The following is a 16,097-nucleotide window of genomic DNA, read 5'->3' on the forward strand; positions in this document are numbered from 1 at the left end:
GCTACTACTAAACAGTACAATTGCCTTTTTAATGACATGATAACCTTAACACATTTCTAACCAATTTGTAACAGAGAAAGGAACGATTTTTATTCCTGCATGCTTGATAATATTTCAAAATGTCGAAGGTGACTTTTTAAAAAAAATTTTCCGTCCTTTACCTTTTCTTCTCTCTCCTAATCCAATCTTGCCTTCCCTCTTTTTACTTCTCTTTCTGTTCTTGATTTGACTGTGATTGCCTAACTTCTAAGTTGTTCCTCTGTTTCCATCTCACTCCTGAAATGCCATTGATTAAGAAAGTACACTGTTAAGTTTCTCACTGAGGCCCAGGATGACCTCTTGCCCTTGCCATGCCACTATCAGTTCATGCTTTCAGGGGAAAAAAAACATGGAGCTGAGAAAATCCACTAGTGCACATTGCCAGATGCCCTGCAACCAGCAAAGATTTGAGCCATCATTTATTAGGAGGGAGTTTGATTATAATAAAATCTGACAACTGCACAGAGCAACTTTCCAGCAAGGGTTTATTGAGACCATCCCTTAGCTTTCTTGTTCAAAATGACAGAATTCATGGAATGCTGTTTCCCAAGTCCTCTGTGAATTGAGAGCTACATTTGGTTTTTATTTTGCTTTTACAATTTTTTTTTAGACAGTAAGTACCATTTGTTTGATATTAGGATGTTTTCTGCTATTGTACAATCATATAATGAACTTGAGTAATGAATACAATAATTTAGAATAACACGCTTGTGCACGATTTGTCACTGGCTGAAGACGTTGCCTTGAATTTTAATTGGAATTTCTTTCAAATGTTAGTAACTGAATTTTCCCTGTTTTTTGTAGGGATGTTCTTTGTGGTTATCTTTTTTGTTCCAATATCACTCAGCCGCCAAGACGTGGGGACCTCAGTGGAGACATTACTAGCATGGTATTATACCATCAGAACAAATACATAGATTGCAGGTAACAATCCAATTCCATTGAGTTTTGTAACAAGTGCTCAGGTGAAACAACAGTACCAAATGTGAAATTAAATTATTTTGAGATACAGTAACTGAGTAAGGTCTGTGAAGTTTAATCTTCCAAGACTCAAAGGAAGTCCTGATATATTTTCCAGAAGCACTTCTCAACCAGTGTTAAAAGATTATTACTATAAGTGACCGTAAAGGTTTTGATTTGCTGCCTATGGTATTATTATAAACTATGGAATCTTACTGCACATTGTGGCACGTGGAAAGCTTGCACATGGTGTTATTCTTCTTTTCCAGTTGTTTATAGTTAAAACCAAGTAGAAAAGAAAAATTGTCTCAAGAAACTTTAAATTGATTGGAGACAATAGTTTGTTATATAATGTTTATAATTTAAATAAACTATTGATTTAATGGTTCATTCAAATTAAATCAATATTCTTGTTGAAAATTTGCTTTGTTCCACGCTGAAGCTTTTCAAATATAATTAGACCAAAATGACTTTCTGTTTCCTGTTATGGACCAGACCAAATCATGTCAAAATATATTAAGAAGATAGCATAGACCCTAACGTTTTCTTATTTTAAAGGTAAGTATAAGGCATTGCATTCCAGATGTAATTTGATTGGTCAAATTATTCGACTTTGAGCAAAACATATTTTGTTTTTATACTGCATAGAGTTAAAATACAGACAAAATTAAATGTAAAGAAAAGAATTGGCTTAACTGTAACTCTGTTGAAAAGCTTAACAAAATAATGTATATATAAACTACAACTAATTAATTGTTCCAATACAGTAACATCCCATAAACGCACCCTTGGCAAAGGCAAATTCAGTCAAATAGATTTTCTCATATACAATTCTAGCAGCAGGAGGAGAACCTCAGCTTTTAGCAATAACGAAGAAAGGAATCTGAGCTTCCACATCCAGCTTCAAAACCCCAACAACTGCTGAAAGCTAAAACTAAAAATCCTGGTTCTGTGGGAGCTTGACCCCACCCGTTCAGGCTGTTTCTATGGTTCCAACTCTTTTTAAAAAAAAAAAAAAAAAAATGCCCCAAGACCTCACAAGCTGTTTTACTTTATTGGATTTGAGCAGATAGCTTATCACCTCTATCTCAATCTTTCTTCATACCACATACCAGGACAATATATACCTCTTAAAGCCATAGTATCATCACATTTCGCAAATTAGTTTGACAGTTTGATGCTTGCTGCTGGAGTATCAGCTTAATACTGTTTAACTTCGGTTGTTTTCTTGCAGTGGTTTAGCTGATTGGGGAATTGAGAAGGTTCACCACGCATGGAATGCTTCTGGCTTTTATGTCTCACCCACGTCACTCAACCAGTGCAGTGCCTCATTGTCCCATGTGCCTGGGTTTAAAGATTATTTTTTCATTTAGGGATTAGAGTGCCATTTGTGAGTCTAGAATTCATTGTCCATCCCTGATTGCCCTTGAGAACATGCTAGTGAACCACCTGCTTGAACACCTGAAGTCTGTTTGGTTTAGGGCAAGACTTTAACCTAGCAACAGCGAAGGAATGGTAATAGAGTTCCAGGTCAGGATGGTGTGTGACTCGGAGGCAACTTGCAAATGATGGTCTTCCTTCACATCTGCTACGCTTGTCCTTCAGGCTTGTAGAGGTTGCGGGTTTGCAAGTTGCAGTTAAAGGTGCAGTGGATCTTATAGATGGTATACACTGCTACTACTGAGTATCAGTGATGGAGGGAGTGAGCTTTAAAAGTGATGGATGGGATGCCAGTCAAGAAGCTGCTTTGGCTTGGATGGTGTCAATTTTTTTTGAGTAGTGTTGGAGGTACACCCAACCAGGCAAGTGGAGAGTAACACTTCACACTCCTGACTTGTGCTTTATAGATTGTGGACAGGCCTGGGGAGCCAGGAGGTGATGTCTAAATTTCCAGTTGTGATTATTCTTCAGCAAATAAACCTTATGAAATACAGCTTTATAGACAACCTGAACTGGAGCAATTCAGATGTCATGCTTTATTTGGTTTATAGTCTGCTGAAATGCATTACTTGGAATCAAACATGAAAGTTGGACTTTTTATGAGGAAAGGTGTAATTAAGCCATAACATTCAATCCCAGACATTCAGGGGAGGAGGAAAAAATATGGCAGGGAGTTTTCTGAAGTCGTCATTGGATATGCAGTAATTAGAAGGGGAAAGTAGCATTATGTGGTGTTGATTAGATTCAACATTGACAGGGTTAAAGTGCGATTACGTGTTCTCAGGGGAGGCCATGTTATACTGGATGACAGGACCAGTCTTGGTTATGTAGAAGATGGCACTGCCTGTGGACCCAAAATGATGTGCCTCGATCGCAAATGCCTACCAATACAAGCCTTCAACCTGAGCACCTGTCCACAGAGCTCAAGTGGAGAAGTTTGCTTTAACCATGGGGTGAGTTCATTGGTATTTCAAACAATTCAGAGTGTTGACACTTTTGCTGAAATGTTGCATGTTTGCAGAATGTGAAAATCTCCATAAGTCATGAGTAGACTAAATATCTGTACCCAAATTGACTGAAATTTTCAACATATAGTGTTTGTGATGGCCAATCTGTGTGCAAAGCAGGAAGTGTGGGACTGCTTGCTCATATTACACAAATGTAGAGCAAGGGCTAGACAAGAAAAAAACCAGCTGCACATGAAGCCTGTGATAGCTGAGACACTATGACTAAACATTTTGTGCAGAATATTGACCCAAATGAAGAAAGTGCAGGCATGGTTGTGAAGCTTGCATAATACACATAAGAAAAGATGGACATAGTTTGAGTAAGTGGACAACAATCTGGCAGAGACAGTATACTGTCTAAAACAGTGAAGTCGTTCAGCAGGAAGAATAAAAAAGCCGAGTTGAAATTAAATGGAGAACGAATGTAGAAATCTGAAGAGCCAAAAGATCTTGGTGTTCTACTGCAGGAGTCACAGAAAGCTAGAATGCAGGTACAGCAAGGGATTAAGAAAGCTAATGGATGCTACCCTTTATTATCAGAGGAATTGGATGTAAAAGTAATTATATATACTTCAGTTATAAAGGGCATTGATGAGACCTCATTGAATACTATGTGCAGTTTTGGTCTCCTTACTAAAGGAAGGATGTATATGCATTGGAGATGGTTCACAGGAGGTTTGCTGGATTGTTGCCTAGAGTGGGCTATCTTATGGGTCAACATTGGCAGGCTTAGATAGTCTCCATTGGAGTTTAGAAGGGTGAAGTGTGATTTGATAGAAGTATATAAGGTCCCGAACAGTCTTGACAAGGTAGATGAGGAAAAAGACGTTTCGTCTTGTACATGAGTCTACAACCGGCAAGCACTGTTTTAAAATTAGGGGTCACCCTTTTAGGGCAAAGATGAGGAGAGCTTTTGTTTTCTCAGGGAGTTGTGCAACTTTGAAATCTTCTGTCTCGGAAAGTGGAGGAGGCAGGGTCGTTCATTACTTTTAAAGCACAGATTGGTCATTCTTGTTAGGCAGCAGAATCAAGGTTATTTGGGGGGTAGATGGAAATATGCAAAGATCAGCTGTGATCTTATTTGAAAGGTGGAGTGGGCTTGAGAGCTGAATGGCCTACTTCTGCTCCTAATTCATATGTCCCTAAAGAATCTAAACTCCAAGGGCAGAGGTCTCACTTCTGGCTTTGATTCCAGTGTTGAGTGCCTGCAACTTCTCCTCAATCCCTTCCCTCGCCTCAGCCAAAGGCCAATATGAGGGACCAAAAAATCTGCCTCCTGTGGTCCCAAGCTACCAGAAAACCCAACACACTCGTTCCATTGGACTAGTTGGTGATGGCACTAACTACTTTTCTCGAAATCTGTTTAACAAGGCTAGGGCTGAGGAGTGTTAGCACAATAGAAAAATTCTTATGTTTCAAAATAATCACCCTCACCTTTCAAGTTCCAGCCACTTCCCACAGTGGTACCTTTCATATGACAGTATTCAGACATACTCCTAGTCCTACTGTGCACCAAGTAAGTGGGAACTCCCAGTGTAGGTAGCCACTGAGCATCTACACCAATAAATACAGGGGGCCAGATGGAGGTTGTGCTCCTTATAATGCCAGCTGGGACTTAGAACTATTTGTTAACACATCAAATTGTTGCACGCTAATCCATCATAACCACATCTGCTTTAATCTGAGAAATTTTACATTCTCGTTTTTAATGCAGGTTTGTGATGAATTAAAAGACATTTTATTTATAACTTTTAGTCTTAAATTTTTGCATGTGTGTTCAAAATTTTGGTCTCAAACTGATTATAAAAGTAATTAAAAATATATATATTTCACAAAGGTTTATAAAATGAACTACTGGCAAGATGAATTGGTTGCTGCTTTGAGATGTGATCCAGTGAGGTGGTGAAGTGGTTTCTCAAATGGAACAGGCATTTACTGTATGCTTGTATTCTACTTTCAGGTGTGCAGTAATGAGGCAAAATGTATATGTGTCCGTGACTGGACGGGGAAAGACTGCAGCGTCTTTGACCCATACTTGGAACCAACTCCAGCAGGGAGTACTGATGGACAGTACAAGGGTTTGTATCCATCCTTTGTGTTGATCTCTTAACTGATGTATATCCATTTGATGTTTGAAATAAATTGTGTGAAAAGCAGGGCGTAATTGTGTTTGTGGACAGCACAAGGATCTCCACTTCACTTTGTAAAGCCTTTACAATAAATTGCAGCAGTGGCTAAAGAAATGTTGTGATGGGGAATTTTCAACTTGGATCAAAATGGTGCTAATATTATGCAGGAACATCGATGTGCTTCTTAAAAACCATTTGTCCAATTCTGTAACTGAAAATCCTGTTGTCTTCGACAAAGAAGAAGTTCATTTTTGGGTCAGCACAGATTTGGAAATAACTGACCCTGTCCTCGGTAAAATTGTTTGTTCATATTCTTGAAGAAATTGACTCGTTAACTTGGTTTTAGCAGAGAAATGAAATTCACAAAAGTTAAATAAAAAATTAAGTGCATTGCTTAGAATAGTGCTTCAAGAGTAAACAATTAATGTAATCAAGTTGGAAGATAGAGACTTGGAAAGTAGTATGGCTCATAACTGTGGACAAATCATTCTTAATGCACAACGACACTGCAAAACATTTAAGGAAACCGAATGCTCGAACATGTAATCAGAATACCAGAACATAATTAAATAACCTTTCGAGTTTACTCTTCTAATAGAGCTGCTCAATGGCACCATCCATCAGGAAATCATTAGCAGGTAATGGCCAAAGTTCCTTTAGCTGCTGCCTGAACCAAAGCTCCACACTGGAAGTATGAAGTCAAAACTTCCAAAGATTAGGAGGTGGTACGGTGGCTCAGTGGTTAGCACTGCTCTCTCACCGTACCAGGGATCCGGGTTCAATTCTACCCTTGGGTGACTGTGTGGAGTTTGCACATTCTCCCTGTGTCTGTGCAAGTCTCCGCCGGGTGCTCAGGTTTCCTCCCAAAGTCCAAAGATGTGCAGGAAACGCAGGGATAGGGTAGGAGGGGTGGGTCTGGGTGGGATGCTCTTTGGAGGGTCAGTGTGGACCTGATGGACTGAATAGCCTGCTTCCACACTGTGGGGATTCAATGATTTTAAGATTCAGCACAGATCAGAATTTACTTGCACTTTTGCATTGGGACCTGGTTGCTAGAATACATTAGACAAGGTACAGGAAAGAGGCCCAGAATGCCAAGTGTAAAGTTGTTGAGCTATATAGGAAGTTCAGAGAAACTTGAGACTTGCAGTCTAGAAGGAATTTGTTCATGATGTGCCTTACCGAAGGTATTTTAAATATTAAATGATTTCACCTAGGTAATTTTTTTAACTAATCTGCAAATGTAAGACAAGAGAATGCAAATATCAATTTGTAATTATCGCAACATTTTTACTCAAATATTTACAAGAACTAGCCACACAAGAAGAGGACAATATTAAATATTTTAAATGGGCACTACAGTGGTAATCTCTAATGAACAGTAGATCTCTTCAACTTTACCTTACAGTTTTATACTTCCATCATGCTTCATTTTGATAACTGGTATGAGCATTTTTCTTGTATAAAGATCTGCGTATGTTTGCAGGTCCCACTATGTTATAATGTTTGCTTTAATTATGATTTAGCATTAAATGGCTAACAGGATCTCTCCATTATTTAGCATTTCATTCCCTCCACAGGATGAATTCTAGTTACTAGGACAGACAGTTTGCGCATGGAATTGTATTTTCATATCTGAGTGATCTTTACAGTGTTTAGAGGCAAGAAGCCTGCATGTGAGAGAGAGCAAGGATGTATCTTATATGATCTTTTGGGATGGGAAGGGGAGCAATCAGTGAGTCTGCAGGACAGATTGTGCTGTTTATACAGAGGTTGAGAGAAAACAGGGATGTTTCTAGCCAGAAATGCCTTGTATTGCTCACTGTTCAGGTTTAAAGATGAAAGATGGCCACTAGGGATACGGAAACACAACCAGCATCAATGATCTACTCTCGGCATCAGACAGTTGTTTCCGAAGAGGATGAACAAAAAGATAAGGTTAAACAAAACTCATCATGTAAGGACATGCAGACACTCGTGCAGGAGTAGGCATTCCAGTAACTAATCAACTGGTTACAAATTATGGGCGGTACGGTGGTTCAGTGGTTAGCACTGCTGCCTCACAGTGCCAGGGACCTGGGTTTGATTTCGCCCTTGGGTGAGTTTGCACGTTCTCCCTGTGTCTGCGTGGATTTCCTCCGGGTGCACTGGTTTCCTCCCACAGTCCAAAGATGTGCAGGCAAGGTGCATTGGCCATGCTAAATTGCCCATAGTGTTCAGGGATGTGTAGATTAGGTGGGTTACAGTGGGATGGGTCTGGTTGGGATGCGCTGAGGGTCGTTGTGGATTTGTTGGGCTGAAGGGCCTGTTTCCACACTGTAGGGATTCTATAATTCTATGATATGAAATTATAAGAAAGGGATGGATATCTTTTGGTAGAGAGGGTGATTGAATTGTTACAGGTTAGGGGTATAAAAGGGATAGTATCAGCTTGGACAATAGTTTCACATCAGGCAGTCTGAAGTGAACTGACTATTCACTGATGTTTAATTCAAATGACCAGATTTAACCATCATACTGTTTGGTTTTTGGGAACGACTGAAAGGAATTTGGTGACCTTTATTAGTCCTGTCATACAGTTCCAAGTGACATGGGGCATAACAGGAAAAGGGAGGGTAGATAAATTATGCCCAAATATAAATATCATGTTGTAATGAGTCTGGGAGCTATTCTGTAAAATTACCATAAATATTGTCTTCCTTGCTATACAACCCAGGGTTAACATTAGTATTAAACAGAATGTAGTGCACAAATGAAACCATTAGAGAGAATGATGATGAGCCCAGTGGTCTTTATTCATGTTTCTCTTCATATGTCCACAAGATTTTCATTTGGGCACAGTATTATTGAGCTTAAACATTTGTGCTTCTTTTTCCACAGTCTTCCAAAGAAAAGTTTGGTGACAAAGTAGGACGCATAATATAATGCAAACATCCGGGCCTCCAGTAAGCAAGACATGCGATGTAGTAGAGATGTCTCACTGATAAGTTTGTGCTTTGATTCTGACATTTGTATTCCCATGGTTTCGTTCCCCCTCCCCTCTGTCACAGGTCCTAGTGGTACCAATATCATTATAGGGTCCATCGCAGGCGCCATCCTGGTGGCAGCCATTGTCCTAGGGGGGACTGGATGGGGATTTAAGTAAGCGACAAGCATGCCTCTTCCTGACTGCTTCTTACTTTACTCCATTCAGAAGTTAATACTCAAATGCTTTTGTGCTAAAATTCTGCAGTAGATGCAATAATTTTGAGGTAGTCAGGTGAAAATTAAAGCAAATAGTTCACCTGTTTTCTCCCTGCACAGACTGAAAGGGGAAACCTGTCTCCAGTGATCAAAGCCATAGCCCATTTTAAAAAAATCGTTAACCTCAGCCCACAATTTCACTAAGATCTGCTTGGTTTTCCATTTAATAAATCATAATTCATATTTGTTGATTCAGCCATTAACGACAGCTGTTGAACCTTTAGCACTTTTTTTTGAAAACCTGAACTTTTCTCAAAATTTAATATACAAAAGTGTGATTCTGAACAAGAAACGTAGATATTTAAAACATCTTAAATGATTAAAACCAATTGTGGAACTTGGGATTTTATTGTCACATGATTTTTAAGCCATTTTAAAGGCTACTTCCACAATACTATCTCAGAATTTTGCTCTTACAAGGAAACTTGCCAAGACTCAGTGACAACATGAGTAACGCTAATAAATTGGGTTGCCTAAAATGAAAAGCAACCTTATGCCACACTATTTTAAAATGATTTCCCTTTGAAATCCAGGTCACAGTATTAGGACCACTCCTCAAAATCACATGATTGTGAGCAGCTGCCTCACACTCGGTGAGACAAGGATATACTCTAATCTGAAAAGGGCTAACAGTTGATTCAAGACTTTTCTAGTCAAAAGCAAAATGAATTTGTAATTTATCTTGTGTCTACAGCAGAATTTCTAGCTTTAACAAAGAACAAAATTTAGTGCAACTTTACCTGCATGGAATGGAATCGCTGCTTTCACATTTATTGAAATGTGGAATGTTTGGAGCATGTGTGAGATTTTATTGTGCAATGCATTACATCTCCCTTATCACTGGCCAAATGTTGATGTGCCGAAGCAAGAGCATCTACGAACATTGTAAATGTTATTATTAAGAACACTTCAGTCTTGGCAATGAAACCCAGATTTAAAAAGTTAGTCATTAATCATATCCGTGTTACAAAAAACACTTTATAATCACTGAAATGCTGATAGTTTAACATCTTTATATTGGCCAGTAGTGCACTGTCCTGATGGTCATAAGCACCTACCAAGCAATTTAATTACAACAATAGATTTAGTATAAATGACTATAAGTGTCAGCTAAAAGCAATGTGATCTAGAAATTATAATAACAGTTGTTCCTTAGCCTGGTAGTTGTACAGTGTTATTAAAAATACATTTTCTGTTCTTTGTTTTGATAGTGGTAAAGCTGGCCTATCAAGCTTTGACGTCCTTGTGTAATTTTTAATAGCTGGGACCTTTGCTCGGCTAAAATGGTTTTAAAAAAGGAAAAACGCTGACTTAATGTGACTGCAGTAATCATTTGACCTGGTTGATCCAGTACATGAAATCATCAATTAAGAAGATCCATGGTGAACTGAAACTAACGTGACATCCAAATGACTGAAAGCAGTCATTCAGATCTGTAGTTCCTGTTTAATTTCTAAAAGATTTGCTTATTAAGATGACAGTCATCTTCTGGTTATCCACCTTAGGAAAAATAATGAAGCAAGGCATGGGAATACATAAAGAAACTATATTTTAGGCAAACACCTTTAGGGTAGAGCAAAAGGGAAAAAGAAGGTTTTGTAACAGTGGAATTGGAAGGCTCAATCTCACTTCCATTTTTCCTGTTTCCCTCAGTGTTTTGAAAAACCAAGTCTGGTGATAAAGCAAATTAGAGAAAAGTTGTTCATTAAGAACTCAAATATATTTACAAATTTTGCTACTGTTGAAAATTAAGGACATCTATTAAACAGTTGTGGTCTCAAGTTTAAAAAATGATAACTCAAGGACTCTTGGGACTGTCTATTCTTGATCTTCCTTATTGTATTTGAAAATTTCCACTCTTTAAAATTAATGCTTGGGTTTGTGTGTACATGCTTAATGTCATGTTTTATTATGTTTCTTGGGGTTAGTAGGTAGTAAATTTTATTTAATTCATTCGTGCGATGTGAGCATCACTGCCTTCTTGAATTGCTGCAGTCCCGTTCTGTGGGTTGACCCACAATCCTATTAAGGAGGGAATTCCAGGATTTTGACCCAGCGACAGTGAAGGAATGGCCATATATTTCCAAGTCAGGATGGTGAGTGGCTTGGGGGTGAACTTGCAGTTGGTGGTGTTCCCATGTATCTGCTGTCCTTATCCTTCTCGGTGGAAGTGATCGTGGGTTTAGAAGGTGCTGTCTAAGGATCTTTGATGAATTTCTGCAGTGCATCCCGTAGATAGACTCACTGCTGCCACTGAATGTCAGTGGTAGAGGGAGTGGATGTTTGTGGATGTGATGCCAGTCAAGTGGTCTGATTCTGGATAGTCTCAAACTTCTTGAGTGTCAGAGCTGTATCCACTCAGGCAAGTGGGTAGTATTCCATCACACTCCTGACTTGTGCCTTATAGGTGATGGGCAGGCTTTGGCGAGTCAGGAGGTGAATTACTTGCCGCAGTATTCCCAGCCTTTGACCTGCTGTTGTAGTCACTGTTTTAGTGCTGAGTTCGTTTGAATTTCTAGTCAGTGGTAACCCCCAGGATGTTGATAGTGGGGGAATTCAGTGATGGTAATACCATTGAATGCCAGGGGGCAGTGGCTAGATTGTCTCTTATTGGAAATGGTCATTGTCTGGCATTTGTTTGGCGTGAATGTTACTTGCCACTTGTTAGCCTAAGCCTGGATATTGTCCAGATCATCTTGCATTTAAACATCGACTGCTTCAGCATCTGAGGAGTTGCGAATGGTGCTGAACATTGTGCAACCATCAGCGTACATGCCCACTTCTGACCTTATGATGGAGAAAAGGTCATTGATTTAAGCAGCTGAAGATGTTTGGACCTAGGACACTACCCTGAAGAACTCCTCTAGAGATGTCCTGGAGCTGACATGTCTAACCTCCAACAACTACAACGATCCTGTTATGTGCCAGATATGACTCCAACCAGCATAGAGTTTTCCCCCGATACTCATTGATTCTAGTTTTGCTAGGGCTTCTTGATACTACACTTGGTCAAATGCAACTCCCTCCCAACTGTATACCACTGTGCTGCCACTTCTGCTGGGTCTGTCCCACTGGTGGGACAGGGCATGTCCAGAGATGGTGATGGTGGTTTCTGAGACATTGTAAGGTATAATTCTATGAGTAAGGCAGTTGAGAGTCAAGTATGTTGCTGTGAATCGAGAGTCTCATGTAAGCCAGACCAGGAAGGCTGGCAGATTTCCTTCCATGAAGGACATTAGTGAGCGAGTGAGTTTTTCCTACAACCAAAAACAGATTGGATTCTTAAATCCAGATATTTTTTAATTGAATCATCTGCCAAGCCAGAATTTGAACCCGGGACCCCAGAACATTATCTGTACATGAGCAACAATACCACTAGGCCATCGTCACCTCATTCCTTTCTTATACCCCAAATTAGCATGGTAATTGGCTCCTTCATTCTGAACTAGTATGACATTTTAATTGAAATTTTTAAAATGTGAAAATAATTAAAATCTGTTGTTGCCAACTGAGGAAGTTAAAAAGACGGGAGTCGATTCATCCTATCTCACCTGAATGTAACAAAATTGGCATCGCAGTCCAGGGTAATTCACATAGGCAAATAAAGGAATTGCATTTGGGGCAATTAAATTCTTTCTTCAGAAACGATTAAAGGAAAACTGAATAATAAAAGATTTTCAAGGGGCTGTAATGTTAAAGTACTAAAATGTCTACATTTGGAATTGATAAAAATTAAAGACATTGTCATTGGAAGAATTACAAGGGCTAGCCAGACACTTAAAGGTGGAAATCCATGAGATAAACAGAAATTGTAAAATGAGTGGGAAAATATCTAGAGGAGGAAACTAGGATAGTGAAAGAGAGTAAACTAAAGCTAGAAGAGCACTGAAGTTTAGAATGAGAATTCAAATAAGAAAAAAAGAGGAAAGTAAATAAGAGACAGAAATTCAGGAATTGGAAATAATAAGGGAATTCCAATTGAAACAGATCAGGCTGACAAAGGAGGATCCTATTAAAGGCATCTCTGGTGAGGGAACCAGTTTAAGGCTGGAGTGTTCAAGTTGACAAAAAAGTGGTTAGTCTCTTTTGAGCAGTTAGCATAATAGTTAAAGTGGCCATTCCAACAATGGACACAATTGTTTCAGAGCAAACCGACAGGGAAAGCACATGACATTTAGTCCTTCTTGCCTGACAAGAGTATCACTAGCTACAAGGCTTTAGAGGTGTTATCGTAGAAAGCTTTGACGTGTTGCAGCAGTGTATCTTGAAGATCACACTCACTAACCATATGAATTTGTGATGGAGGGCAGCGAACAGTTATGGTAGTGCTGATAATGTGAGTTGTTTTGTCCTGGATAGTGTTGAACTTCTCAATCATTCCATCCCACTCCTGACACGTGTGTGTGTCTGTGTGAGAGAGAGAGAGAGAGAGAGAGTGTGTGCGTGCACGCCCGTCCTTCCCCTCAACAGACGAGGAGATGACCAAGAAGATTCCTTACAACTGGTAAGTATAAAACACACTGTTTCAATTGGGTTTTCCCTAAATTGGCTGCACTTGAACCATAGAGTCATACAGCATGGAAACAGACCCTTCGGTCCAACTCGCCCATGCCGACCACACTTCCTAAACTGGGCTACTCCCATCGGCCTGCATTTGACCCATATCCTTCTAAACCTTTCTTATTCATGTACCTGTCCAAATGTCTTTTAAATTTTGTATTTGGACCTGCCTCCACCATTTCCTCTGGCAGTTCTTTCCATACACACACGACCCTCAATATGAAAATGTTACCCCTCAGGTCCCTTTTAAGTCTTGCCCCTCTCACCTTAACCTGCACCCTCTAGTTTTGGACTCTCCTACCCTGGGGAAAAGAACTTGATTATTCACCTTATCTATGCCTCTCATGATTTTGTAAAGCTCTTTAAGGTCACCCCTCATCCTCCTACACTCCAGTCCCAGCCTATCCAGCCCCTCCTTGTAACTCAAACCCTCCAGTCTCGGTAACATTCTTGTAAATCTTTTCTGCATCCTTTCCAGTTTAATAACATCCTTCCAATAACAGGGCAACCAGAACTGTACGCAGTACTCCAAATGTGGCCTTACCTGTGTCTTATACAGCCGCAACGTGGCGTCCCAATTCCTATACTCAGTGCTGTGACCAATGAAGGAAAGCATGCCAAATGCCTCCTTCACTAACCTGTCTACCTGTGATGCCACTTTCAAGGAACTATGTACCTGAACCCTTAGGTGTCCCTGTTCAAGAACACTCTCCAGAGCCCTACTATTAACTGTATAAGTCCTGCCCTGGTTGTCAAAATGCAACACCTCACATTTATCTAAATTACACTCCATCCACCACTCCTCGGCCCATTGGTCCAGCTGATCAAGATCCTGTTGTACTTTTAGATAACCTTCTTCACTGTATGCTACACCACCAATTTTGGTGTCATTCACAAACTTACTAACCATGCCTCTTATATTTTCATCCAAATCATTTATATAAATGACAAACACCAGAGGACCCAGCACCAATCCTTGCTGCACACCGCTGGTCATAGGCCTCCAGCCTGAACAACAACACTCTACACCACCCTCTGTCTGCCACAGTCAAGCCAATTTTGTATCTAATTGGCAAGTTGTCCCTGGATCCCATGTGATCTAGCCTTACTAACCAGTCTACTGTGCTGAACCTTGTCAAAGGTCCTTGCTAAAGTCCACATAGACAACGTCTACTGCTTTGTTCAAACCATTAAAATTGCCACTGTACGTTTAGCAAAACAAAATCAAGAACATAGAAGCACAAAAGAAAGCCATTGAGCCCATCAAACTTTGCAATAAAACTATTTTTTTAAAAAGTCATATTTCACTGTGCCAAATACCATGGGGAAGCTTTTTCCTTTCTAATTCTTTGAAATAGATCTGAGTTTTAATATTTGATATCTGTTAGATGTCTGAAATTTTGCAGCCATTTCTACCTTGTATGCTTTCAGCATGTTTATTTGAAAATGTATCATCATTGTCCAGTAAATGCTCACCTTTTGTTCTTAGGACCAACCAATCTCTCAGTGAAAATCTCTCTTATTTCCAAGAGGAAAGAGTCCAGTGACTATTGACATTGCATGCTTACAATTCCAGCCTTTACCAATATACTGTGCTCAGCCTTTATTGAGCATGTGTTTCCTCCCTGGTGTAGGCCTGTATGGCCATTTAGCAACTGACAAATAGGTGGCATATGAATAAATTTCTTAGCCACACTCTTAAACACTTCCCTTGCTTTTTCCATTATTTCCAATGTTGTTACAGCGCACGTTACAGATTCAATGTAATATTTAACTTCAATGCACAAATTTTGTTCTTATTTTACTGGGTTTGTTAAAGGAATTATTTCTGGACAACTAAATTTCAACATAGGCTAATTGCTGCTTCAGGTATTTAAATGAGCTAAAATTTCAATCAGTGATTGCTTCTGACTGACAATATTTGCCATGACTCTGGCTTGATTTCATCAACAATGTTCTTTAATTCTTGGGCTTTTGAGCCATTTACCCCTGGAGAAAGGGGTGAATATTTAAAAGCAAAAGTGTCACATTTGCTTGTGACCTGTCCTTTTCTGAAAGAATAAAAAAAAGTTGCCTGGAAGCAAAAATATCCTTGACTACCCAACTATATGTCAATGGCCAAAAGAGTGTTTTTCAGATGTAAACTGAACTTTCTTCCTGCAAGGTCTTGTATTATTCCTCCTCAGCATTAACGTTCTGCTGATATCCAGGTTTTCATTAAATATATGGATTAATTTTCAGGTACATGAAAGTACAGTATTGATTTCCATGCAAGTCTGCTCTAGATATAGATTCCTTCCCATTCATTCCTGTGGCACTAAATTCCTATAAAGGAACAAATGATTTTCTTGTAAAGTTGTTTCTTTTTGTGCAGTTTGTTCCAGTGATCTGCAGAGTTTTTTTTTTGTTTTGCTTTATATTTCAAGAATATAATTGTAGCTAACAGAGAGATGAATTCCTGCTCGTAGGAATTCTGAATATTTTTTGGTTGGGATAAGTTTTGGTTTTAACAGTAATCAAACGTAAATGAAATATTCTTCAAACCACCAATTGCCCCACATTAAGCCAGACTCCGGGGAGGTGAAACCCTCAGTGTGTTTTCTTGTGTGTTTATATGTGGTCTTTCTTCACTCCTTTGTGATATTTGACTGACTTTGCACCTTGCTGGAACTTTATAGCTGTGGTTCCATTCCTCACCAATTCTTCTTGAGTTATAAGG

At 39.3% G+C, this 16,097-nt stretch overlaps 1 protein-coding gene across 1 annotated transcript in view; it reads left to right on the forward strand.

Moving 5' to 3' along the window:
• The window catches only part of LOC109925263 (disintegrin and metalloproteinase domain-containing protein 11-like), a 157,389-nt gene that overhangs the window by 122,943 nt on the left and 18,349 nt on the right, over nt 1-16,097 (forward strand). Inside the window, 3 exon segments of the mRNA XM_048614398.1 lie at nt 844-963; nt 3,224-3,392; nt 5,407-5,524. Coding sequence (XP_048470355.1) covers nt 844-963; nt 3,224-3,392; nt 5,407-5,524 — 407 coding nt within the window.

Source organism: Rhincodon typus, chromosome 30, assembly GCF_021869965.1.
Source record: "Rhincodon typus isolate 14 chromosome 30, sRhiTyp1.1, whole genome shotgun sequence".
Classification (NCBI taxonomy): Eukaryota; Metazoa; Chordata; class Chondrichthyes; order Orectolobiformes; family Rhincodontidae; genus Rhincodon; species Rhincodon typus.